We start from the raw sequence: 25,990 nt of genomic DNA, 5'->3' as shown, positions 1-25,990 counted from the left end.
ATATTTGTTGCTGAGTTAAATAATTAAAATTCACTCACATATCTGTAAAAGGTAGTATATATTTTAAAATGCCTTTCTTTTTCCTCAGAGTTTAATTTTTATTCTAGTAGTTATTGCAATCTCTTCGAGGACTGTGACAAATTAGAAGGGCATTGTGACACATCTGTTCATATAATTTTGTTCTTAAAATTTAAATGAATGTCTTGTACATAGATTTGCAACAAGAACTATTTCATAGTCATAAAAATCCTATAATGTGGAAGGATTCCTTCAAGACCCCATATTTCAACTCTCTCACATCATTCCTTAGAAGAAGGAAGAAAAACAAAGTACCATGGTATTTTTATGACTGAATTATTACTGTCTTTTTATTTAAAGAGGGGTATTTTATGGCTAGAGACCACCAATGGGGAGACATTCTGAAAATTCAGTTATTTTTATCTTTCAGTTGTTAAGGATGATCATCTGTTAGTTTACGTAACTACATCTTATAAATAGCTTAGCTTCTCTGAGCAAAACTGCATTCATTCAGCATTTATTGATAGATACTAAATTACATGAAATCCTCATGTATATAACATGTGCATGTGCAATTTAAACATATAAACATGTATTCATACACACATAAAATTTGAGGCAGAAGTTAATAAAATGAAATGAGATTTCTACAAATACACGTTTCTTCTTACAGTTTCTACTGCCAGCCTTGATATAAGTCTTGTTGACCCAATATAGCTCCTTTCCACCAGTCAAAATTGAGTATCAATTTAAACACATTTAGGGCCTTCACAGACCAGCTTTTTTTTGGAATCCTATTCAAATAAAATCAGACTAACAACCTAGACTAACTAAAAAGGCAATTCAAGTCTTTATTGAAGTCTCCTGAAGCATGACAAAGCAAACTCCCTAAAATTCTCTTTGCCAGTGACTCTCCACATTGGTCCCCCAAGCAGGGGCCACCTCTAATCTCTTCCTTTATTAAGGTAATTTTATCTTTTATAGTTTTTAACTTTTCTTTTCCTCTCTGGAGCTGACCCTTAAGCAAGAAGGGAAGGGCTAAGTGTTGAAGCATGTGTCTGAGGAGGGAATCTGCCATGCTTTCCCAAGTGTCCAGTTTCATGGCAGTCTCTTTTCTCAAGGAGCTAAGGAACTGGGGATAAAATGAACAATCAATAACTACGGCGGAATAAAGCAACATACCAGTATATAATTACCTCTTGCGTGGTGGGATACACACTCTGGGTAAAATAAGGTAGGCGTGGTCGGCCTGGAGGTGGGCCTTGACCTGGACAATTAATTACATAAGCAGTATTTGTGGAGCCTCCACAGTTTCTCTCTGGTGGCCTCTCTGTGGTATTGTCCTTTAGTCAGTCACGACTCCATTTGGCTGGGTAACCTAAAGAAGGGTCATATGTACAGCGGGCAGCTAAATGCTCTTCCAACACCACAGGGACGTGGTTTGGGATAACGAAGTGGTCTCCGAGGTCCCTGAAGACTAGAACCCGGGTGTCCTGGGACGCAAGCGGCCTGACACTCGTCCAGTTTACCAGTCCGGAAAGGCAGTGAAGTCCGGAGCAAAGTGCAGGGTGGTTGGGGGCCCGTGCTGCTGCGGGTCTCCACCGGCCTCAGCCTGCAGGCCCACCAGCCCCGGCTCCCGTCGGCCGTCGCCCTGCCCACTGCCCTCTCGGCCCCTCCCTCTTCTCCCCCACCCCCTCGCGCCGCCATTTGCGACTACGCCTCCCGCCCATTTCGGCCCTCCTCGGCTCCCGTCCCAGATGATCCCTCCCCGGGGCTGGTGTGCCTCCTCCTTCTCCCGGAGCTGAGGCCACCTCCTCGGCTAGTGGCGTAGCCCGGCTCTCGTGTCGGGGCCAGTGAGATACAGGCGGAGGACCGGAGGCCTGGCCGGGCCCGAGCGGGGGGCCATGGAGAAAGCGGCCCGAGGCGCTCTCCACACCAACTAACGCGGGCCCGTTGCGGCTGCAGGCGCCATGGACCGAGCCCCCGCAGACCAGGTACGCGGTCTCGGGCCGGGCCGACGGGGCCGGGGGGCTGGGGGTCACTGCGTCCTGCGGGCGGGCCCTGGCCTCCGAGTGTGGGTCTGGAGGCCGGAGGCCGCCCCCGCCTCCGCTGGGGAGCCTGGCGGCGCTCAACTCCCGCATTGTTCCAGGCGCTGCCTGCGGCCCGGGGGCTCTTCCTGCCCGGCCCGCCCCCCCCCCCCCCCGGGCCGGGCACTGACTCCTGCCGCCGCTCCGGGCTCGGTGAGAGGGGCCCCAGGCCTCCCAGCTCGTCAGTGCCCCCGGGAGAGGAGGGTTATAACTTCCAGTTAATCTTACATCCACCGCACCCCACCCCCATTCCCTTCATTTCAGGAATGTGTTTTCCAGGTGGAAAGGCTTTTTGAAGTCATCTTACCCAGAAAGACTTTGAGAGAATGCGTGATAACTACAGATGAAAGTGGGGTTATCGGCTTTTTAGATCTACGTTCCATTGAGCGAAGCTTTGTTTTTTTCTGTGGTTTTAAGGATGTGTTCCCTTTAAGATATGAAATACCACGGTTTTCCCCTACCCTTATATCCAATTTGGAAAAGTCAGTGTTTTTAAGAAATGGAATTTAGTCGTTTTAAGGACCTGGGACATTGACTTTATTTACGACCCCGTTTTCATATTTACCAGGTGGTTCATTACTGTTCTGTTTTGTTTTTAATGGCATCAAATTCTTGATTATTCGTGCTTGTAGGTGCTGGGAGGCAGTGATAATGACAATGTAAAAGATAATCTAAAATGAATACCCCTCCCCTCCTCCCCCAGTTTCAGTATTTTCCATTCTTGAGACCCCTATGAGAAAACTTAATTTGATGAATTGGAACGTTACTTTCCATTTTCTTTAATAGACGTCCTTGCCCATTGGTAAATTAAGCAAAAAGATGAAGGAAAAAGGGAAACGGGTGATTTACTTAATTTTTACAAATGGTAATTAGCACTTGAATAAATGAGGCACGATTTCCCAGATTTCTACATGTACTTATGTAGCTAGTCAGAGCCAATGTTTATTTGGAAACCGGCTCTTTTTAGCAGGCAGAACGCCGCGTCTTAGTGTGTACATTTGTTTTAACAAAAGCTATATTTAAAAAAAGTCTTAATGTGACTGTGACTCTGAAAACACAAATGAGTTTTATGAAACAGTACATGGATTTATCAAAGGAAGAATAATCCGAGCCTCTTGGGAAATATGTACAGGCTTTCCTGTGACCCAGAGTATTCTACATACAGCCTATATCCAATTTAATAAAAAATAACTTGAAGGTATCTATCAAAAATATGCCTGAGATTTCAAAGTATGACACATGAATAGGAAATTTTTTGAAGCGATTTTCTTGTATGTGTGTCACTGATGAAAGGGTCAAATTAAACATTTTAGTCGTTGACCATGATGCCCCAACTGTAACCAGTAATGCTGTCATATGTATACTTAGGGTCCTTTCATGCTAGAAGAAATGTAATTAACTTTTTAATGGTAACTTTTAGCGTATTTATTTGTGTATGATTACCTTAACAGCAAGAGCTATGAGCAAATTATTTATGCTAGAGAGCCTCTCTTATCCTTTATCTTTGCAAAGTCCACAGCTGTTAAAACCTTTTAGAAATTTAAAGATTAAAGAAAAGTATGAATGTAGGGAGGTTTATTTGTTGAAGAATTTTTTCCTTTTTTTTTTTTCATCCAGGACCACCTCCCTTTTCTCCAGCCTAACATTAGAGAATAATTTCAGCTACCCTCCCTTCTCACTACACCTACCCATAGGGAACTGAGATCCGTCTGTAGGCATTTAATTCAGGGGTCTGTGGATGGATCTGGAAGGAGTGTTTCATTTTATATTAGCGTTTTTATGGGACAAGTCTCCATTATTTTCATCATACTCTCAGAGAGATCCGTCATTGAAAAAAGGCACAAACTATCAACTTGATGGTGGCTTAGAGGCTAGAACAGATTTTTAAACATTTTATAGTTCTTGATTCTACAATACCACAGAATAAGCGTAATGGCTTTTCCAGGTTATTTGGAATATACTTTTATATTTTTACTAATGAAGTGAATATAGGTAAGTATAAGTCATTAATATATGTGATATGTGCTCAGTTTTCATTTTTCTTCACAAAACGTTTATTTTTTAAAACCAGGCTGATTTGGATTTAGAATTTCTGGGAATGTCCACAGCATTAAAACTTTTTATAATATTATAATAGTTAGCAATTCATATTTAAAATTAGTGCCTAATAAAATCTTTTTGCATTTCATCTTAACTGAACTGAAATCCTTGGATTATTTCACAACTGTAACTTTACAAAAAAATCTAATAAGAGTGTTTTGCCTGGAGGAATTCATGTTGCTTCACAAAAATATGAAGTGTTTGTGTAAAAGGATAAATTGTGTATGTTGATCAAGATTATAAAAAATAAGTTACTGGGATTGTGTACTAGATAATAGTTTTAATTACAATAAGGACTGTTTGAAAGAATAGAAGATAACCGCAGGGGTATTCTTTTTTAGCAAGACTTAAATCAAAACAAGTAGCTTAATTTCAACTGCCACAATTAGGTGGTCTCAGAACAGATATTACTTGGTATAATGCATTTTTTTTGTATGTTAAAAAAAAAAAGCTGGCATAAAGGGATGTGAAGAATAAATAATGGAGTTCATTTTGTTTATAAAGGCTTATTGTTTCTATTTTTAGGAAATTTAGGACAATGTTTTGAGATTTTTTTTAATGAACAATGACCTTAGAGAAGTAAAAAACACTTGAAGTTTACATTCTGTCTTTTATCAAATTTAAACATTGGCTTAGTTTTTAGTACATTAATATTAAAAAAGTTATTTTAAAATAATTTGAAACATTATTGATGACTAATGTCTTAAATTCTTAGGAAAGCAAATGTGTGACAAATTTGTATGATTTCATGCAAATCACTGTTCACCAATAAAGATATAAAATCATCTGGTTTATAAACTCAATATCAGCACTGCAAACTAAATTTTTTCTGAATAAGTTACTATAAAATGCTTATTATTCAGTAGTACTTGTAGTTGGCTGTTATGGATATAAGTAAATGATTTGTCTTAAATTTTAGACGTAACATTTTTATAATGTTATAATGCTCATTTGTGATGATAGAATTTGTGAATTTAAACAGGCACTTTTCTCCTTACGCCCTTATACCAAAGAGGAAATAAAGTAAATTATAGATTATTGAGAAGTAATAAAACACTGTATATGAAAACATTACATATGAAAACCCATCGGATGTGGCTGAAGCTATGCTTTGAGGCAAATGCATCGTCAAAAATGCGTCATTGTTAAACATTTTAAAAGGAAAACTGAAATTAAGCATCCATGGCAAGAAGTTAGGGGAGAAACACCCCATCACACCAAGAGAGAAAAAAAACTGAAAAACCAGAAGCTAATAAATTAGGTAATCCAAATACTAGTATTAAAATTAAAAAGTTGAATTTTAGAAAATCACTGTCAGATTTTAACAGAATTAGATGCAGTCTGTTTTAACAAAAAGGGGAAAAGATGAATGGCACGTGGACAATCAAGTCTAAGCTAAATACTTTTTTCCTCAATTTTTCTTGAAGCCTCCTTGCTAAACATTTATATTTACCGCAGTATTTTTGGGCATATTTAAATATAAGCCATTACAATCAGAAAACAGTACAGCTAGCAGATACCCCTTAAGCATTGATCATTCATTTATTTCATCTGTAGCTATGAGATGTAAAATATATTAATGTTTGATATACCATATTTTTATATTAAAGAATATGGAGGGTTTCCATGGTCATATTTTTCTGTGGGTGTGTGGTACATACGGAAATTTCACTGTGGGAGAGTGCCTTGTGATTACTTCAATTTGATTTTAAGTGGGTGTCATTTGTATATTGCTTAATCTGGGAAAATTATTTGCACTCTGGTGGTTCTATCTCGGAGGAATTTAGTGTGCATTTCCTGCTGTTGTGTGCTTTGTAGAAATGATTTTCCCTTAGTACAGTGCCCTTTTCAGAACGTGATCAGTGCATATTTGGTGACTTACATAAACGCTCAGTGATCTGAATGCATTTAATAAACTCTTAATGTTTTTATGTTTTCATGTTCTGCTAAATTCTTGGGTTTTCTTGACTATTCACATCGAAGAAGTTTTATTGGCATTTGTTTTAATATATGCAAAATTTAAGATGAATGTGGTTAAACTGCCTGTTTTTTTATTTTCAAATACAGGTTTCTGGAATTAACGTTTATTTGGAAAAATCTGAAGTAATTTCTGAAAGATAAAGATAATTTTATTATGTAGACTTTTCCTTTTTAAAACAAGTAGTACTTCAATAAATTTTGTTCTTTCTAGTTTAGACTTATTCCATATTTGTATTTTCCTTGAGACAACTCTCTTGTAAAATTTCTGATTTCTAAGTAGATTTTGGCAAAAGTAGAGAGACTAAACAAATTCAAAGGAAGAAGAAATATCATATGAGGTAACTAGTCTAATTTTTTCATAACGTTTTGTAGTCTATGTAAGACATTTTTCTTTGATTTCTATACTATTGAAATATTGCCAGAATCTGTTGCTTCCTTAACATATTGTCTGTATGGGTTTTATTATGTGGATTTTAAAAACAGCTGGGGAACTTAACATTACTTTTCAGGCCTGAGAGCAACAGGTGCTGCATTTTAATACATGATACTGAAAGCTGGCCCCAAAGTCACAATAAGCAACTTTTAAAACTATACAGATTTAGTTTATAGGAGAAAGTTTGCCAGTCTGTTCCTACTAGTGACATCTTCTGTTTGTGCAGCTGTCGACTACAGTAGCTTTTCTTTTTTGCTAAAAACAAAGGATCATTTCAGTGTTTGTGAGTTTTTATTGTTGAACTCTGATATCTAGAATTGTGTTTAGAATAGAAACCAGTACAAAGTTTAAGTATATACTGTATATGTGTGCAAACATTAGTTATAAATTATGTATGACACTCTATATAATAAGCTCTTAAAAAGTACAGATGAAACTAGGTATAAAAAACTTGTTGCAACTTTTGACTCCAGTAAGAATTTGAATGTGTTGTTTCCAAAGAAATTAATTTATGAGTTGGTATTATTTGGAGGGGGCTCAGGAAAAGTGTTGTTTCTTGGTAGAGTTTCTAATAAATGGCACCCTAGTGGATTTGCTGGGGATAAGTTCTGGTTAGGACTATTGCCTTGAGGTATTGAATTGAGTCGTTGAAACGTTAGATTACATTCCACTTACTGGTTTCATTATTTTAAAATTAATATTTCTTTAGAATTATATTAGTATTGTTCCTTTTTTCATGTTAGACTGAGAATTTGATGTAACCACATTCCTTGTTCTAAAAAAGAATTCTAATGTCTTCTAGTCCAGATTTATAAAACTAAGAGAGTTCTTGTATGTTTAAAGGCATTTTGATATTTAAAAGAAATCCTAAAAATTACATTTTTAGTGTAGTTAAAATGTGATTTAAGTTTTCACTTTTCATATGCATATGTATGAACTATATATAAAGTAAGTTTCCATTTTTTGTGCATTACCATTGAAAATCAGCTTTTTTCTCTGATTGGGAAAATGCTTATTAGGTCGATACTTTATACTTCATGTAAATTAAGTTTTGAGTTCTAATGACTATCACTATGTAAGTTACTGACTTAAATTGGCATTTGAAGTAGTTTTTGACTCATGTTGAAATTTAAGAAGCCAACTTCAGTTCACAGATATTTGTTAAGTACAATTACCATATCTACTTCAGATTTGGATAATAGTACCAAAATAGACTTCAGAGTTAAACCAGGTAGATAGGAAGGTTATTGAGTTAATATTGCTATATAATTCAGGTCCTCCCACCCCCTTTTACAAGTATTTCTGAATATTTAAAGTGGATCCTTAGCAATTTTTCTGAATAAAGGCTATAACTGAGCATATCAAGTCCTGTTTAGATTTTCTTGGGTTTGTTACTGATTGCTTTTGTGAGCAACATTCTGAAATTTATTCTGAGAACTGTCTTGGTGAGAATTTCTAATAAATGCCACCCTGGTGGGTTTGTTGGGGAAAAGTCCTGGTTAGGACTTACTGCCTTGAGGTGTTGAATCATGGCACTTACTGGTTTCATTAAGAAGTATTTAATATCTTTGTAGATTGTAGTATTTATGTGGTTTTTAACATTCTCCTTTTACAGAATGTGCCTGTAGATTTTTTCCTTATATAATTAAATTTCTAAAATTTATTGTTAAATACAGCAAATACAGAAAACTGCATAAAATCAATGTTCAGCTAAACAAATTATTATAAGGTGAATACTGCGTAAGTGTCATCCAAGTTAGGATATAGAACTTTGCAGGTAACCCCAGAAGCTTTCCAGGTCCCTTCACCCAGTCACAACTTCCTCTTTCATAAGAGTAATTCCTGTCCTTAGTTTTATGGATCTTATTTACTTTTCTTTATAGTTTTGTCATCCACAGGTGCAATCATAAATACTTCAGTTTTTTAAATGTCTTTTATATATCTTGATTTATAAGAAAGGATACAAAATAAACTAAAATGGTGTTCATATTCTGGAATACTTTTTGCTCAGCTTCCCTACTGGGAAACTCAGTGCTTACTCTGTGTTTAACTGTGTGAACCAGAAGTTTTTTCCTCTACAATTTTTTTTCTTTTTTCATTCATGTTAGACATTTTCCTTCCTTTTAATTTAGCCACAGTAATCTGACTTCCTGAAATGGACAGAAATAGACTACTTTTTCAGACTATTCAAACAATTATCCTTCTGAATTCTGTTTAATGATTTTTTTCCTCCTAACAAAATTAGGTAAAAACACCTTGTTTTGTCTGGAGAACTAGATTTCTTACTACCAGCTTTATTTTTGGACTCTGAGGTATTACTTCCTTGTACTCTTAATTGTTTTAACAGCTTTGATTGTGTAAGAAATGATTTCAAATATAGTAACCTTTGATAAGGTTTCTCTATTTTATTTGATGGTTTTTGTCTAAATAACCCCATCATATTTAATTATTTAATTTGACCTTGCTGTTCCTTTGGTGACTACTTAGGAGAGACTAATTACTGTTTGTAGAGACTGGTTCTTCTCTTTTAAAATTGTGAATGTGTATTATTTAAGTTTTTTTGCTCATTTGTTAATGTGTTTCATTTTCTCTTTAAAGAATGTCAAGCTGTCAGCTGAGGTAGAGCCATTTATTCCCCAGAAGAAGAATCCTGATACATTTATGATCCCTATGGCACTACCAAATGATAATGGAAATGTTTCTGGTGTAGAACCAACTCCAATTCCCAGCTACCTGATTACTTGTTATCCGTTTGTACAGGAAAACCAGTCTAATAGGTAATTTGCTTAGTATTGTTTTCTTTTTGTGGGGGAGAAAAAGGAGTAGGGAAATACAGAGTTGACAAAGGAGACTTCTTAGTTTTTTTCTTGGTAACTTTTAAACATTAACCATTTCTCTATATTTTAAGAAAAGTGAATAAAACCAGATGATGTAGAAATTTGAAAATTGTTAACAGATTATTTTCTGATTCTTTCTAAGAGGAAATAGAGCTCTTTGGTTATATCTCCTATAATAAGCCATTGAAATTTGTTCGAAATAAATTGACTCAAAGGGAGGAATGGATTATTCAGAAAGAGGTGAACAAAAACCCTTTTTTGAGGTTAGAATCTAATCATAATTGCCAACACAGTCTGGCATAAGAAGAAAATACTAAGGGATGGCCCTTAACTTTGAAGCTTTTATAGTTAGCAGATAACTCTAGACTGATTCTAGTTTAAGTTTAGCTTCTGTGCTATATAGTCAAGAGGGTGAGTTAGCAAAACGCTTGTAATTTAGATAATGTGTGACCTAGTGGTTAAGGTGTAACTTGTGATAATCATGATAGCTTTTCTGACCCTGCTTAGACTGAATGATTAGAACGTCATTCATATAGTTCATTTTTTTGCTGTATAAGAAGTACTTTTAACCTCTTTCAAGTTTATATCACACATAGAAAATTGTACTTCTCTGGTACTTGGGGTAAATGGACGAAGCAGCTTCTTTCCAACCAACCCCTGAGGGCTAAGGCAGTCATTATTTCTACACATTTTTAACTTATGTGACACATTCTTTGAGAATTTCTGGATGTGTGAGATATGAGACCACTAAACTACTTTCTCAAATACTAAATATTCAAGTTAATCTCAGTAGTTTTGGGGATTGGACAGTGAGGGATCCTTCTCTGTTGAAGTTAGCATTATATTAAAAATCTTTGACCTCTATTGGACTATGTTCAAAGTAATTTGTAAACTAAATTTAATAATAATGTATCTGTATTTGACAAAATGGCCATGTGTACAGTCTGATAAATCTGATTTTTCTTACCTTAACAAATAATCTATGAGCACTCATGAACATAATAAGCCAGTTAGCAGATTAAACGTATTTTTAGAGTTATGGCAGTGAGCATTTTTCCATTTTGCTTTTGTCATGGTACTGGTGAGGAAGAGCTCTATGCTTCAATTCCCCATGCCCCTTCCTTCTTCAGCAGCAGCCTTCTTTGAAGAGGGCAGCTGAGACAGGAAGAATCTCACTGTTGCTGTATAGGAACTGCACTACAGGAGCCCTTCTGCTAAGATAAGATGGTAGTGGACAGGCCTGCTGCTTCTCTTCTATCGCTTGGACTGGAACCTGATTCCATTGCCAAGGAGGGGAGCTGGGCCTAGCTAAGTGGTTAGGGGAGTACGGGAAAGGAATAGGAAGCCCTGGGACTGAGCTGAAGAATGAGAGGTGGAGGGATCAAATCACTCATCGTACTCATCACCTTACACAATGATCACCTTGCCCTGCTTTTTGCAGTAGGCTGTCACAGTTGTTCGCATTGAATGGGAGCTTTGGTCTGCCTTTGTTGTCAGATCCAGCAGCTAGGTGTTTAACTTTTAGGTGGAAATAATCTGGGGGAGGTTGAGGAGAGAGTTACAAATAAGAAAGGTATACACTGTTAATATTTAGGAATGCAGTAAAACCATTAGGTTGAATTCCTTAATATTGTCTTCTAAATTGTTACTACATGTACATAATAGTGTAATTATAGCAAAGAAATTTATAAGATGGTAATTTTATCTGCTTTTTCGGAATTATTATGAAGCCCTCTTCTGTACTGTTTTTTTTTCTTATATTAAAATGAGTTAAGAGATTTTGCTTTAACATCACTTTTAGACTTGACAATAGATTTGTTCTTTTTTTGATTTGGTTTCACAGGCAGTTTCCATTATACCACAGTGATATACGATGGCAACAGCCGAATCCAAACCCTGCGGGACCATACCTTGCCTACCCCATTGTATCTGCACAGCCACCTGTTTCTACAGAGTATACATATTATCAGCTGATGCCAGCACCATGTGCCCAAGTTATGGGTTTCTATCATCCTTTTCCTGCACCTTACTCCAACACTTTTCAGGCTGCAAATACTGTAAATACTATAACCACAGAATGCACTGAGCGTCCAAATCAGCTTGGACAGGTCTTCCCATTGTCCAGTCATCGAAGCAGAAACAGTAACAGAGGACCAGTACCACCAAAAGTAAGTGACTGGTTTTAATTGTCTTCTGTTTTGTATTTCTGTTACTAATAATAGTGTAAATAATTTGCTGCTTGTACTGATAGCCTTTAATGCTGAATTTACTATAAAATGTTTTGTTCACTATTATAAAATAGTCAAGGATATAGTGTTTATAATGTCATTTTTCCTATTTCTATTTAAAGTTCTTCATTCTTAGTGATTTGATTTATAGTCATCTTCAGGTTCCTTCAGAAAATTTCACAGAAATATGCACAAATATTACCTTATTATTTTAACTTAGTGATAAAAATTGCATAGTGATACTAATATTAATAAGTAGTTTGGGTCCTACACTAGCAGTGTTGAATAGCTAATATATTTCATGATATTTCAAGTCTTCAAAAATCAGCAGGAGTTATTATAAGAATATTTGTGATTGATTAAATCCCTCCAACTTCATTGTTTATATTGTGAATTTTTAATAGGAACAGCCTTCAGATCACAAGAGAATGAACTAGATAACTGTTTCTTAACTGAAGGATGACTTTTCTATTGAGGCCTTAATGTTAAAGCAAGTAAGAAGGAAAACCTTCTTTCTTGGCACTTTTGAGCTAATAGAAGGCAGAGTGACTTTTTAGATTATCTTATGACTTTATTCAGGAGTTGATACTTTTCTGGGTTCCACTGGCCCTGCTTCTTCAGTGAAAAGTCTGTGCTATCTTCTGGCATACTTTCTACAGATTAAAAAAGAAACAAGCAGCAGAGGTTCCTTTGAAAAACTTTTACTCTTCATTCACGGAAACACTCTGGGTCAAGGGAAATCCTTTGGGGATTTCTGAGAATGAAAAGAAATAAGTGCAGTTAGAAATAGATAATAGTACATAACTTTAAAATATTGAAGAAACATGATTTCTCAGTGCATCTCCAGGACTTGAATTTGGAAGTTAAATTCAGAGTTCTACTGTGTAAACTGCTATTCAGTGAGTACTCATATATTTTTAAAAATGAAGGAAAGGTTCATGTGAAACCTTCATAAGAGTGTATATCAATCATACATAATAAAAAATGAAGGAAAGGATCAGCTTTTTAATATTTTCTTTATAAACTCTAAAGCAGAAGTTTGTACTTCATTGCTATCATAAAATTAAAATTTAGCCTTTGGATAAGTTACAACTCCTTACATGACATGATTATACTCCTATTATTGATTAACTCCTGACTGAAAAAATTAAAAATGCAAGTAACAATTAAAAATGAAAAAAAAAGAATTAATATCAATCATAGTCGTGTTAATGGTTACTTGAAAAACAGTATATAAATATGTGTAAAATACATTATTTAGCCTATTATAGTTGGCTGCAGATAATTTCATGAAAGCCTTACACAATAATCCTGTTTCTCCATGGTTTGGGACCACTAATTTAGAGTATACATTTAGGTGTATTTTATTGTGGATGTGTATTTTGTTTCATACATTGAGTAAAGTCTTAATTTTTTTTTTTTTTTAATTAGCAACAGCTTTTACAACAGCACATAAAAAACAAAAGGCCACTGGTGAAAAATGTAGCTACCCAGAAAGAGACAAATGCAGCAGGTCCTGATAATCGATCAAAAATTGTGCTTCTCGTGGATGCTTCACAACAAACTGGTAAGGCAAATGTTCTTCTATACACATCACTGATTTTTATCTGTTGTCATGCATTGAATTTATAATTGGGAACTGTACCACTTTTCAGGATTCCAGACTTATCCTGTTTATCCTGCCACTTTTTGAAATTCTCTAGTAAGGATGAAACAGGTCCTTAAGTTTCTTTCAACTTGCTTGTTCATGTACAATTTTGAGAAGGGCTTGAGGAAGTTTCCTTATCCCCTTATAGTGATGGGGCTGTTCAGAATTCAGAGATGGAATTTTGCAGATATAATAGAAATTCGAGGGACTCATTTTGGTAGAAATCAAAATTGTGTATGTTTTTATAACTAGATTAAAACCCTTTATAAACATCCTAACATTTTACAGTATCTTTATAGAAAGAACTTAGCAAGTTTTCTGTGCTTTACTTTAGCATAGATGTGAACCAAACCTGTGAATGACACTTAGGTCCTGTTAAACGAGTAAAAATTTTGGACTAGATGGATATAATTCTGTCAATACTTTTTTAGAGGACCATATAAGTATTAAATAAAAAAGTGTTATCCTGGTAATACGTAAGAATTAAAAGTTTCCCACTATTCTAGCTACTTTCCCGCTAATACCTTGAAATTCCAATTTGTGTCTCATCACAGCTATAAAGTAGATGTCTGTCTCCTCTCACTCACTGTCATAGACACTAGTTTTAAAAAATCCTTGTTAATGATCCAAGGCCAAGAATTATTTATTTCTGTTCAAAGGCTCATTTGATTTTTATCCCTCTATAGTCTCCACTCAAATGCTGTCTGGGATAAATGAATTAGATGGCAAATACTTTCTTTCATTTGGGCTCTACCTTTTCTTTTGGGAATATGTCCAGTTACCCTTTGACAGTTGATTAGAAAAAAAGCTGGGAATTAGAAACCAATCTTGCTGGTAGTATAGACATTCTGTGGTTTATAGGGAATAAAGCCAGTGAGCTAAACAGACTCTGGCAAATACTTGGAGTGGCACTGGAAAAGAATCACAATATATATATTTAAAAGTTTATGCTTTGGGTGTTCTAGTCATAGTGACCCATTTCCACATGCTTTCAAACCTAGGACTGCTTTTAAAAATTGTCCCTACTTCATTAGTTTGCTTTTTAAGTGATCACAAAGACAACTTTCTGAAGCATTAAGAATTAGAAAATGCAAAGATGAAGGTAATTTGAGTACAAAATTATTCTTAGGTTTTAGTTTATTTTCAAGTTCTAAGGATTATACCTTCTGGTATTTTTTTTCCTTTAGTTTTTAATTTTTGAGGATTAAATGGTAATGATTACGGGTAGAATGAAATGTTACAGTTGAAAGGAATTTGCAACAAATTTATATTCTTAAACACAAGCCTATATTATTTAATAATAGTTTAGTAACTTGGCTAGATGTGAGATAATATACAAAAGCTCATTATATTTCACTGTACTACTAACAGAACAGTAGAAGAGATGCCATTTACAATAGCAACAGAAATACAGAGTTTCTGAGAACCTTGCAAAAGGTGTATGAGACCTTTATGTAGGAAATTAACTTACAGGGTATTTCAAAAAAATACTTAAGCTTATGAAGGGCAATTGGATATCACAGATGTCATTTTTCCCTAAATTAGTCTGTAGAGTGAATGCAGTTCTAATCAAAATTCCAATAGGAATTGTTGGGAACTTGACAAACTAATTCTAAAATAAAGGAGTAATGATAAGAGCCAAGGCATCTGTGAAAAAGAGCTTTTCCTCTAGAAAGCAAGACCTATTAAGCCATCTTAATTCCTTTTGGCTAATAAAAAAATATAGTATACAAAAATTGAATTCAACAGAGAGCCCAGGAACACTCACATGTATGGAAAATGACAGAGATAGCGTTATTTATTTATGCACATTTATTCCAGATGAATTAAGGACTTAATAGGAAAACCACATATAGAAGGAAACATAGGCAGTAATCTTTATAACTCCAGGGAGGAAACTATTTCTAAAATAAAGAATTTCTGCATATCAAAAGTAAATGAAAGAACAAGCCACAAACTTGGAAAAGATTTTTACCATGCATATAACTGACAAAGGATTAGTATGAAGACATAGAGGAATTCATATGAGTCATTAAAAAAATGATCCCACCTTGCCACAGGGTCCCTGGGACACAGTGCAAGGGGGCTGAAACAGTTTGGCAGGACTATAGGAATTTTTTTTTGATCAACTGTCTCACTTTTGTGACTATCCAGTGGAATCTTCCCCTAGAAAGCAAAGGAACTGTTTGATAAAAGGTGTATATCATAACCACGTAACAGAAACACTGAAATAAAAACTTCCCAATGTCTAGTAATGTGTGACAAGTCAAGAGAAGTACAGGACATCCACTCAGTGGAATAATATGGAGCCCTGTTACGGTATAATAATGAAAAAAATAACAGTATTAAATGGTACAATTCAAAGTTGTATTGATGCTGCATAGAAGTTATGTATGGGCAGAAATGTGGGAAAAGGAAAATCTGTGACTTTAATGTCTTGTGATTGCAATTTGTGAAAGACAAAAATAAGAAACAGACAACTTAATAGGAAAATAGGCAGGCAAATAATCCAAAAGTAAAATTGACAACTATTTCACAAAAGGGAAAATATTAGTGGCTAGAAGCATCAGAAAAGATGCTCAACCTTATTAAACAGGAAAATTCAAATTAAAACCCATAGTAAGCCATCTTTTTATACCCACAATTGGCAAAAATTACAGCCTAGAATGCAGTATAAAGTATTTGGTGGTATATGGATCACTGTGGATATTTATATACTGTTGTTGGAACGTAAATTTTTAATTACCTTTGAAAATGATTTGGCATTACCAAGTAAAGATGAATATGCATATCTCCTAAGGCCCAGTAGTATTTACCTTATAGAAACTTTCACATTAATACATACACAATCACATGTCTGTATAAGAATGTTTACAGCAGTATTCTTAATAGTAAAGTCCCAAAACAGCCCAAGTGTCCCATCAGTGGTACAAAGGTTAAAGACATGGTATATTGATGCATAAACATTCTAGATTCCAGTGACATTAATGAATTATAGTCACATGGCTCAGAATCTCAAAACCAATGTTATAGGAAGCAGTGGTGGAGTGGGAAGCAAGTCAGAGAAGAATATGGTTTCATTTTTATAAAGTTAAAACTGCAGAATTACATGTTTATGTTTGAGGAATATAAAAAAATCCATAGTAAATCTATTTTTAAAGTGAGGGAATTGTAAACACAATTCAGGATAGACATAAACTCTGGGGAGGAAGAGGATACAGTGGTTGCGTGAGGGGGGGGTGGTGCAGTGGATTTAAAAATATTGATGATGTTCTGTTAAATAGGTGATGGTGGCTTGTTTTAATATTTTAATTATACAAATATTTTGTGTTTTCATAATCACGTTATAAACCAACTTGTCAGGGACATCTTACCTTTCGATAATCTTTTCAAAAACTTTTCACCGTTTACAAAGCTAGATCTTTATTTCTTTAAACCATAATGATAATTTACCAGGGATTTATCAGCATGGTTCTCACAAGTTGTCACTTTCCTACCTTGTAGATTTCCCGTCAGACATTGCTAACAAGTCCCTCTCAGAGAGCTCTGCCCCAGCACTCTGGAAGTCCAGAGGCAGGAGGAGGAGAGCGTCCCACCCTGCTGCAGAGTCCTCCAGCGAGCAGGGGGCAAGCGAGGCCGACATCGACAGCGACAGCGGCTACTGCAGCCCCAAGCACAGTAACAGCCAGCCCGCGGCAGGGCCGTCGCGGAACCCTGAGGCCAGCGCTGGGAATGTATGTAGCGCTGCTTTGGTTCCTTCACAGGTCGTCTGTGCCAGTGATTGTCTTTGTGTCTGTCGTCTGCTGAAGATGAAAGATTTGTTCTCATTAGTAATTCCTCTAGCAAAAGGATGGTTTAAGATGTTTATTTTATTTTTAATATGAAAATACTCATTTATGGAGAAGTGTTTTTTCTAACATTGTAATAAGCATGCTTCACACTAGACTAAATCATGAAATGCTTTGCAAGGTATGCGGTGACATGCGGTGATAACTCAAGCAGAAAATAATTGCTTTTTTCTATTTCTGTTTCAGCACGTGGAGCCTTCTGTGTGCGCAGGTAATTCTCTCCACAGTGTTTCGCTGCTTTCCCCTTTGTCTCAGAGTTTTGCTTTTAAGCATGAAGTTTGCTGATGGTGCAAAAAAAAGAAACCTTCCAAAGAGATGCAGATTAATTTGAATGTAGTTTTGCTGATAAAATTGAGAAACTGCCAGCTGGAGGTATTCTGCAAGATGACACTAGTATTACTAAAAACTGGAAAATAATTTAAATATAAACTTTAAAGTTTATAGAACTATTTTGAGTATTACATTTATAGTGACTCCATTGTACATGAAGCTGGGGGGTAGTTTAGGTTTTGACATCATTTATAAGAAAACTGTATTTCTAAATCTCATTTGTTTACAGGTGGTGTAAATTGGTCCAATGTAACTTGCCAGGCAACTCAGAAAAAACCTTGGATGGAAAAAAATCAGACATTTTCTAGAGGTGGAAGGCAGACTGAACAAAGAAGTAGTTCACAGGTAATTTGAATTAGGTTGGAGAAATTTATTAGTGTGAGATGAATTATAAGTGGTATAGTGGTTTTGAAGAGCAGTATCCTTAATTTTTGGAGATGTGTACTGAATTGTTTATAAGTAAAATAATGTGCTATCTATATAACTTTAAAATGGCTTAGCCAGTGAAGTTACTATTTAAATAATGAAGCAGAATGGCAAAATATTGAATGTAAGTGCTGTGTGTATGGTTGTATATTTTACCATTTTCTACACTAAAGAAAAATATATTTGGTGGTTTTCATAATTTTCAAAAAGAATACCCTCCAATCTTGCTTCATCTGCCATGACTTTCTCCTTTCCACATAAAAAACTTCAGAGTGTATTAATGTCGTAGATATTCTTCAGGACTGCTGCTTTTTATGTGTCTGTCTTTGACTATAAACACCACAAGCCACACTCTGACTCACATCAGAGCTGTAATGATGGCTGTCTTGTACTGTAACATACCTGGCAGCTTCTTGGTCTCGAGGAGCAAGGTCTAGCTGCAGCACAGCTCAGTGAATGATATTCTCCATCAACTCCCAATAGCTGTCTTCCTGCCTTGGTTGTCTGTGAAATCAGGGAGTTGTTTATTGGTCAGTATTTTACCTTTTCAATTTTTAGGTAGACATCCTGGATTCCTTAAATCTAAAGAATTAAAATTACCATATGAATAGATCATGGATGAATTGAAGTAAGGGTAAGCTACCAATGGATTAAATAACCCAAGTACTTGGCCTGTTGCTTAACCTAAATGAAGTACTTTAAATGTACCCTCGCATTAATTAGGCTGTATGGAAGCAAGCAGAATAATGCTCTTTCCCTATGGTTATTGCAAAAATGAGTCATTGTTTGTGGTAGACTTACAAGGCAGTCTACCTTTATTTAATTAAAACAAAAGAGCTAAAACAAGAATTGTTTATATAGATTAGATAAACAAAATCTATAAAATGTTAGTTAAGTGCTGAAATTTTCTGTTGAAATTGTAGCTGTTGGACCTGCCAAGTTTGCAGTCTCAGTACTGTTACTTTTGTTATCAGTAACTGACTGAAGAAATAATACTGATACAGAAAACCATTTTATCTGCCCCAAAACTGGTGAAGAATGGTAAAAAAAAAATAATAATTAATTCAAATACATACAGTATGTTAAGTTTTGGGTTTTTTTTTTTGTTGTTGTTGTGTATCTTCATTCTAAAAGAACTAGAGCCAAATACCGAACAATATATTTTCTATTTCTGATGCTTTCATTATACTTCTTAAGTATGTATTTGGCTTAAGATGGGCAGAATCCTTTTTTCCTTTTAAGTAAAAATATTTAACCCCTTTGCAATTTCTGATTGTTTTCAGCCTTAAAATGTCTATTAGAAATCAAATATTCACTTGTATATTCTGCTACTTTTCAAGACATTTTTAAAAATCTATTTTATTTTGATGAATGGTATAACATAGTATTATAGATTTTCAAAGCAGCTAACTAGTAGTCCTAACATTATAATCCATTCTTTTCTCTGATTTTTGCTGCCTTTTTAGTCACTTGCTAATTTCTTATGTCTCAGGTGCTGTTTCTGGCCTGTTTTGTTCCATTTATCACCTTTTAGCACCTGCACCCTGTGTGCTGTTTTAACTACTGTACCCTGCAGTAATTTTTAACATTTTTACCATTGTTTTAATATTTGAAAAGGCAGATTCTTTCCAGACTGATGTAGTCTTTATTTTAAATGATGGACAGAATCTAAAAACTTAAATTTTTAATAATGATTTTATTTTGTGAGTAGGTTGAAAAATAAGAGATGATAAAGGTTATCCAATGAAAAAAATCTCATTTTCACACCATCTCCCCTTGTCTTCTCCCAGGTCTTCCCTGTATTTGTCTTACTTTGAATAGTTTCTTATGTATTTTTCCAATTTCTTCATATTATAATAAGTAAATACAAGTATGTATCTTATATTTTATCCATTGTTCTGTGCTCTGCATTCACTTAAAAAAGTATTTTGGTGACATTTCCTCATTATTACATAGAGGACTTCCATTTTTTTTTTTGACAATTCCTAATGTTTTGATATATCCTTGTTGGTTTCTGTAGTCCTATTGATAGATATTTGATTTGTTTATATATTGTTGCTCTGTAGACATGCTGCAGTGTCATTAGAAATGTGTGTGTATAACAGAATAAATTCCTAGGTAAGGAACTTCTAGGTGAAAAGGTGAAATCAGCTCTATTGTTTGGTAAATATCACTAGATTGTACCATTTTACAATCTCAGTAATAAGGCAGAGAGTGCTTATTCAGTATAGCTTTAGAAGTCATGTGTTTGGGATTTTAGGTTTGTGCTCATTAGGTGAAAATGGTATATTAATGTAGGTAAGCATCTTTCTATATGTTTAAGAGCTATTGGTATTTTCCTGTAAACTTGTCATATCCTATGCTCATTTTTTGTATCTTGATATGTTTCTTTTGGGGGTGGAGTATACATATTTTAATCAGTTTGTTCAAGTGCTCATCTAGTTTTTTAAATTTCTAGAAGCCTATAGTCTATAATATGAGTTGCAAATTTTGCTAGGTTTTCAGTTTTATTTTTGACTTTGCTCATTATTGCCATACATACATCTATTTTATGTTTTAAATAGCATTAAAAATTTTATTTTTATATGCTGACTTTATTTTTTAATGTCATCCAGATTTTAAATCATAGCTAAAATAGCTTTGTCCCTACCCTAGCGTTATAAAGGAATTTGCCTGTTTCCTCTAGTGTGTTTATGCTCTTGTTTTGTTTTGGTTTTGGTTTACATTTAAATCTATTCAATTTGGAGTTTGTCTTCGTGATTCTGGATTTCTGTTTTGTTCTGTTGGTCATTCAATTAATCTGTCAACTTAGAATGTACTACTTTTATGATGTGGCATCTTCTTATGCAGAAAACAGTTTCTTCCTATTTTTGAGTCATCTTAGAAGTGTTGAATAATTCTCTGAAAATAAATTGGCACAATTCCTCCTGTCAGTTACTAGTAATTTTTCTTTTTGTTACATAAATAGTATATGAAAACTTAAATCTTAATATTAATTTTGTGCTGCTTACTTCAGAATCTTAGTATATATTTAAAACTGTAGTTTTCTGCTTTGTTCTGTATATGCCCTCTTTCTGTCAACAAAACTTTTTTTCCTAGAAGAACTGATTTTTTATATGAGGTCATTAATTCATTGTAGTAGGTATTTGAAATACTTGCATATTTGGTCCTCATGAACTTTGTTAGGACCATTAATTAGTTTTGGGAGTTTTAATTCTGGAGCTTTATGTCTCCCAAGTAAGAGTCAAGTTGCACTTTTTTTTTTTTTAAGGGTTTGTAAGAACATTAATGCATATTTACTTGCTCTGGTTTTCAGCAGGGCTTAGATTTTTGTGTAATTTAAATGCCATTGGAGGGTAGGTTTGCATTTACTTTTTTTGTGATAATTACTGTACAAAGAAATGAAATAAAGAGTTGTATTCAAGAATTACTCTCTTTTTTATTCTTCCCAGTCTTGGGGCTAGATTATTAGTACTCATTTCAGTTTTAGCAATTTCTGTGAATTAAGCTGTTTTAATACCTGAACATTGTAAATTGCATGTTTTTTTTTTTACCACCCTTGTATGAGCTTTTCATAAGACAACCTTAAAGTACTTTATTAAAAAAATAATTTTACAGAGAATATTCATTTATAGAGAACATTTAGCTACCAGCTAAATGCTGTCTAATATTTTACTAACATTTGCTTCATCACATATGTATTCCTCTGTTGGTATTCACGAGCCATTTTAAAATGAGGTAACTATTTAAATCAAGAAACTCATGGGTATTTTGAAAATTATCTAGTTTCTTAACAGGTGCTTACAGGTTATAAGAAATAGCCCAGTTGTCACAGTGCATACTCTAAGGAAAAATTAAATTGGCTGTATAGTCAACCTCTGGCCTGTGGTTTTGCCATATAGCTTAGAGCCCGAAAGAGTATGAAATTCAGTTTCTTTTCAGCATGTCTTTTTAGATCACTTGCTCAGCACAGGAATTCCTAGCTGGTTCCAGATGTTCATGTATATATTTTTGGTTTCATAATCCAAAGCCTGTATACAGGCACCTTCTGTCTAAGTCTGCTTCAAGTTTGTTTAATGTTAGAATTTGGGAATGAAGATGTTACTTTTCATGTCTTCTAACTGTCCTGGTTAAGAGAGGCATTTCATGTTAGCAGCATTGGCTACTTAAGAGAGGGAATTTGTAATATCTTAAGATTATTAAAATGCTTAATGTGTTTTTTTCTTTGCACTTGAGAGTTGAACATGGTGCCGGTTTTTTATTACGATAATTGATGTGATTGAATGACAGTTTTATTCTCATATCTATTTTCTTGGAAACAAGATTTTTCATCTTTTCTAGGAATTGTTTTTTTAATAAAACCACAGATGTTGGAAGACTTATAGTTCAATAAATGGTAACACACAATTTCTCCAAAAAGAACTTAGAGAGCAACATTACAGCCTGGATTTTGACATTGATACAGAATAGATTGATCATTACAAGGATCCCTCATTTTGCCCTTTTAGTCACATTTCCTTCCCTTTCCTACTACCCCTACTTAGGCCCTAGAATCCACTGTGTTGTTCCCCCTCTGTGATTTTGCAATTGCAAGAATTTTGTATAAATTAACTCATACAGCCCTTTCAGAATAGGCTTTTTTTACGCATAGTTCTCTGGAGATTCATCCTGATCATTGAGTATATTAGTAGTTCATTCCTTTTTGTGGCTGACTACTGTTCCTTAGTGTGTATGTACCACAGTGAGTTTAATTATTCTCCCAGTGAAGGACATTGGGTTGTTTTCAGTTTTTGGCAATTATGAATAAAGCAGACAAAACATTCATGTAAAGGGGGGAAAGTAACATGCAGTAGTACCACATTTCCATGTTTTCCTTATAATGACTTTGTCAGAAGTTTTAACCTTTATAATAAACTATTTTATTAAAATTCACTGAGTGGTACACTTCAGTGTACTTTTCTGTAAGTATATTCCAATAAAACATTTACTTAAAAATAATAAGACTCTTCTATCCCTCTGGGTTTTACTTAGGTTGGATTCAGATGTCGAGGACACAGTACTTCCTCAGAAAGAAGACAGAATTTGCAAAAAAGACAAGATAATAAGCAGTTAAGCCCCAGTCAACCTCATCAGTCTCATAGAGGTGACCCAAATTCTGAACCTTTGTATTTTGAGGTATTTTTTTCAAACTCAATTTTTAAACTATAATAGCAGATAATACCCACTAGGAAATTAATTTTTATGTGATAAGTACTTCTTATGGCTTAACATGTGACTATATTATTAGGTTATAAGTTACTTACAAGTATTGACTCATTTTTGTTTTGGTTATATATGGTCTTAACTTCGTTATGTTTACTTTCACTAAATTTTTATCATGAGTATTCATCATGTTGCATTAACACATAGAGGTAGAGCTTATTTTTATGTGGATTTCATCTGATAGAAAACTTTCTCCCTAATTTTTTTTTATTTAGCCCATTTGTCCAGGTTTTCATATTTGAATAGTTAATCTAGTTAATTTGTGTTGCTACCCTGGAGAGTCTTAGAGAAGGAAGAAAAAAGGCTATTCTACTTTCTCTAGTAGGCAGATGGTTTTTATTCTAATCACAGTGTTTCTATTATTTAACTGGCTCTTGTTAGAGGTCTGTTATATGTGTAAAATAAGGTACTCTCAATAGTACATTAATAAACACATGACCCTTAGGCAGGTTGCTGTGTAGTAGGGGAACGTAGACTCGTACACACCTGATACTTGCTTAAGTGTGATTAGAGTGAGAAGAAGAGCCAGATTCCTTTGGTTTTAGGGCAGGGTAGGGATAACATTGAGAACAGATTTCAAAGAATGAGTAGAATTTATTTGGTTGTGTCAAGATGGTGAATATTATCTCTGGTCACTCATATGAGTAATTCATTTTTATTGGATCACAGTTTGTATAAAGTAGATTTATGGATAGAGATTTGACTGGAAAATGTGCTTGAGGCCTGAGTCTAGAGATGGATGTCTTAGGTAAGCTTAGTAATTGATCTAAAGGACTTGAGGGTGCATCTCAATTACTCTAGCAAGAACAACACATGTGGCAGATTTATTATTTGCATTTAACCATGATTGGTTCCATACTTACTTAGTATAAACTACTAGATATAATTTTCAGGGTAAAGGGGGAGATATTGGTTCTGAAATTATTTTGAATAGGAAATTTTTTCACCTTTTAACCTTATTGATAGGTGTGTGTCATAATGCAAGGTGGATTATATTAATGAAATTCATATTAACTCATCTGTTTGAAATCTTTTCCAAGTTATTTGAAATGTGATAAAAATCCTTTTAAAATGTATTTCAATTATCCTACGCATCTTCAGGTAGAATTACTAATAAAAGTGAAATAGTAGATGCAGAAATCCAAAGGATAGATGTGTGTTGATATGCACACATCCCTGAATAATTAAATACATGTATTAGCATGCGAGAAATGATTTCCTTTTTAAGACACTTTAAATAGTTAGATGTTATTTCCCCATTGTTCCATTACTCTTAAGCATTATAAAGTTTTTCTGAGGATTTATTGCTTTGAATTCTGTTTTTACAATGTGAACCTATTTCAGGATGAAGATAGATTTCAAGAACTAAATGAGAATGGAAGTACTAAAGATGAGAATATTCAACAGAAACTTTCTTCGAAAGTAGTAAGTGGCTTTTTAAAAAGAAAAGCAAAATATTTGAATGTCTTTTGAACTAAGGCTCTATTGAAAAGAAATATTACAGGTAAGTATTAAGATGTGGGGCATCATAGTATAGAGGAAATAGTGTATTTATTACTTACTTTTAATATTTCTTTGCAGCATAGCCAGAACAAAGACCCATTTTTTCTGACTTTGCTCTGAAATCCATAGTTATATTACAGACAAGAAAGTACCATTCATTAATCGGTTGGCCTCACACAACAAACAGTCCATACTGAAATTTCCCTTATTATTATAACACTTGAATTTGAAGTTATTTTATTTTATTTTCAGCCCAGGATCCAGAGAGACATCACCTATTGCATTAAGCTGTTTTGTCTCTTTATTACTATTTCTCTAGAATGGTCCCTGCCATCTCACTCTGTTCTTTAAGACATTTAGTCCTTTGAAGAGTCTAGTCCAGTGATTCTCTGTAATATCACACATTCTGGATTGTCTTTCTTTCCTTGTGATTAGATTTGTATAGAATCACTAACAGATGTTTTTCTCTGGTTATCATAGTTGGATGATTTACCTGAAAACTCACCAATCAATATAGTTCAGACTCCAATTCCCATTACAACTTCAGTTCCTAAACGTGCAAAAAGTCAGAAGAAGAAAGCTTTAGCAGCAGCCCTTGCCACAGCTCAAGAATATTCAGAAATAAGTATGGAGCAAAAAAAATTACAGGTATACATTTTTATGAATACACATTAGCTTATTTGGTAGGTTTGGGGTGATGGACAGGAGTGACAAATATAATCATCTGAAATTATTCATGCTGTTACAAAAAATAAATCTTTTTATGTTTACCTTGCAGGAAGCTTTATCAAAGGCAGCTGGAAAAAAGAATAAAACACCTGTGCAGCTAGATTTGGGGGACATGTTAGCAGCTCTGGAAAAACAACAGCAAGCAATGAAAGCGCGGCAAATTACTAATACCAGACCTCTTTCATATACAGGTGGTATCATTAGTCTGGGTGATTTGCTATTTGGCTTTTGTAATATTTTCAATATTGTTCATCTAAATCATACCTAAAAAAAAATCTAGGGTACTCACCCTCTCCTCTCCTGCCACCTTAGTAGCCCCCATCATTGTACCTACACTATAGTAGCATCCTGTTACATATCTTTCCCTCCCTCAAACCTAATCTATCTTAAAAGGAGTGATCTTTTAAAAATATAAGCTAGATTAAATCACTCCACTGCTCAAAACCCTCCCGTAGCTCTTCATCTCACTTGGAGCAAGGCCAGAGTTCTCCCTAAGGCTATATCTTAGCTGATCCTGTTGCATTTTGCCCCCATCCATCATCATGCTCTCCTGGCGCATGC

At 34.6% G+C, this 25,990-nt stretch overlaps 1 protein-coding gene across 2 annotated transcripts in view; it reads left to right on the top strand.

The window, feature by feature from the left end:
* The first annotated feature begins 1,794 nt into the window (after positions 1-1,794).
* Positions 1,795-25,990, top strand: part of SECISBP2L (SECIS binding protein 2 like) — a 64,364-nt gene continuing 40,168 nt past the window's right edge. Inside the window, exons 1-12 of one of the 2 annotated variants that reach the window (XM_073211778.1) lie at positions 1,795-2,012; positions 6,466-6,523; positions 9,217-9,395; positions 11,299-11,623; positions 13,115-13,250; positions 16,836-17,065; positions 17,366-17,390; positions 17,739-17,854; positions 22,967-23,110; positions 24,542-24,622; positions 25,181-25,348; positions 25,479-25,620. In XM_073211778.1, the coding sequence (XP_073067879.1) occupies positions 9,280-9,395; positions 11,299-11,623; positions 13,115-13,250; positions 16,836-17,065; positions 17,366-17,390; positions 17,739-17,854; positions 22,967-23,110; positions 24,542-24,622; positions 25,181-25,348; positions 25,479-25,620 (1,483 nt within the window). In that variant the 5' untranslated portion in view covers positions 1,795-2,012; positions 6,466-6,523; positions 9,217-9,279. The remainder of the gene's footprint in view (positions 2,013-6,465; positions 6,524-9,216; positions 9,396-11,298; positions 11,624-13,114; positions 13,251-16,835; positions 17,066-17,365; positions 17,391-17,738; positions 17,855-22,966; positions 23,111-24,541; positions 24,623-25,180; positions 25,349-25,478; positions 25,621-25,990) is intronic. The other variant, XM_037022134.2, reaches the window with a different exon arrangement.

This window comes from Manis javanica, chromosome 8 (genome assembly GCF_040802235.1).
Source record: "Manis javanica isolate MJ-LG chromosome 8, MJ_LKY, whole genome shotgun sequence".
Classification (NCBI taxonomy): Eukaryota; Metazoa; Chordata; class Mammalia; order Pholidota; family Manidae; genus Manis; species Manis javanica.
This window is presented reverse-complemented; position numbering and strand designations above follow the sequence as displayed.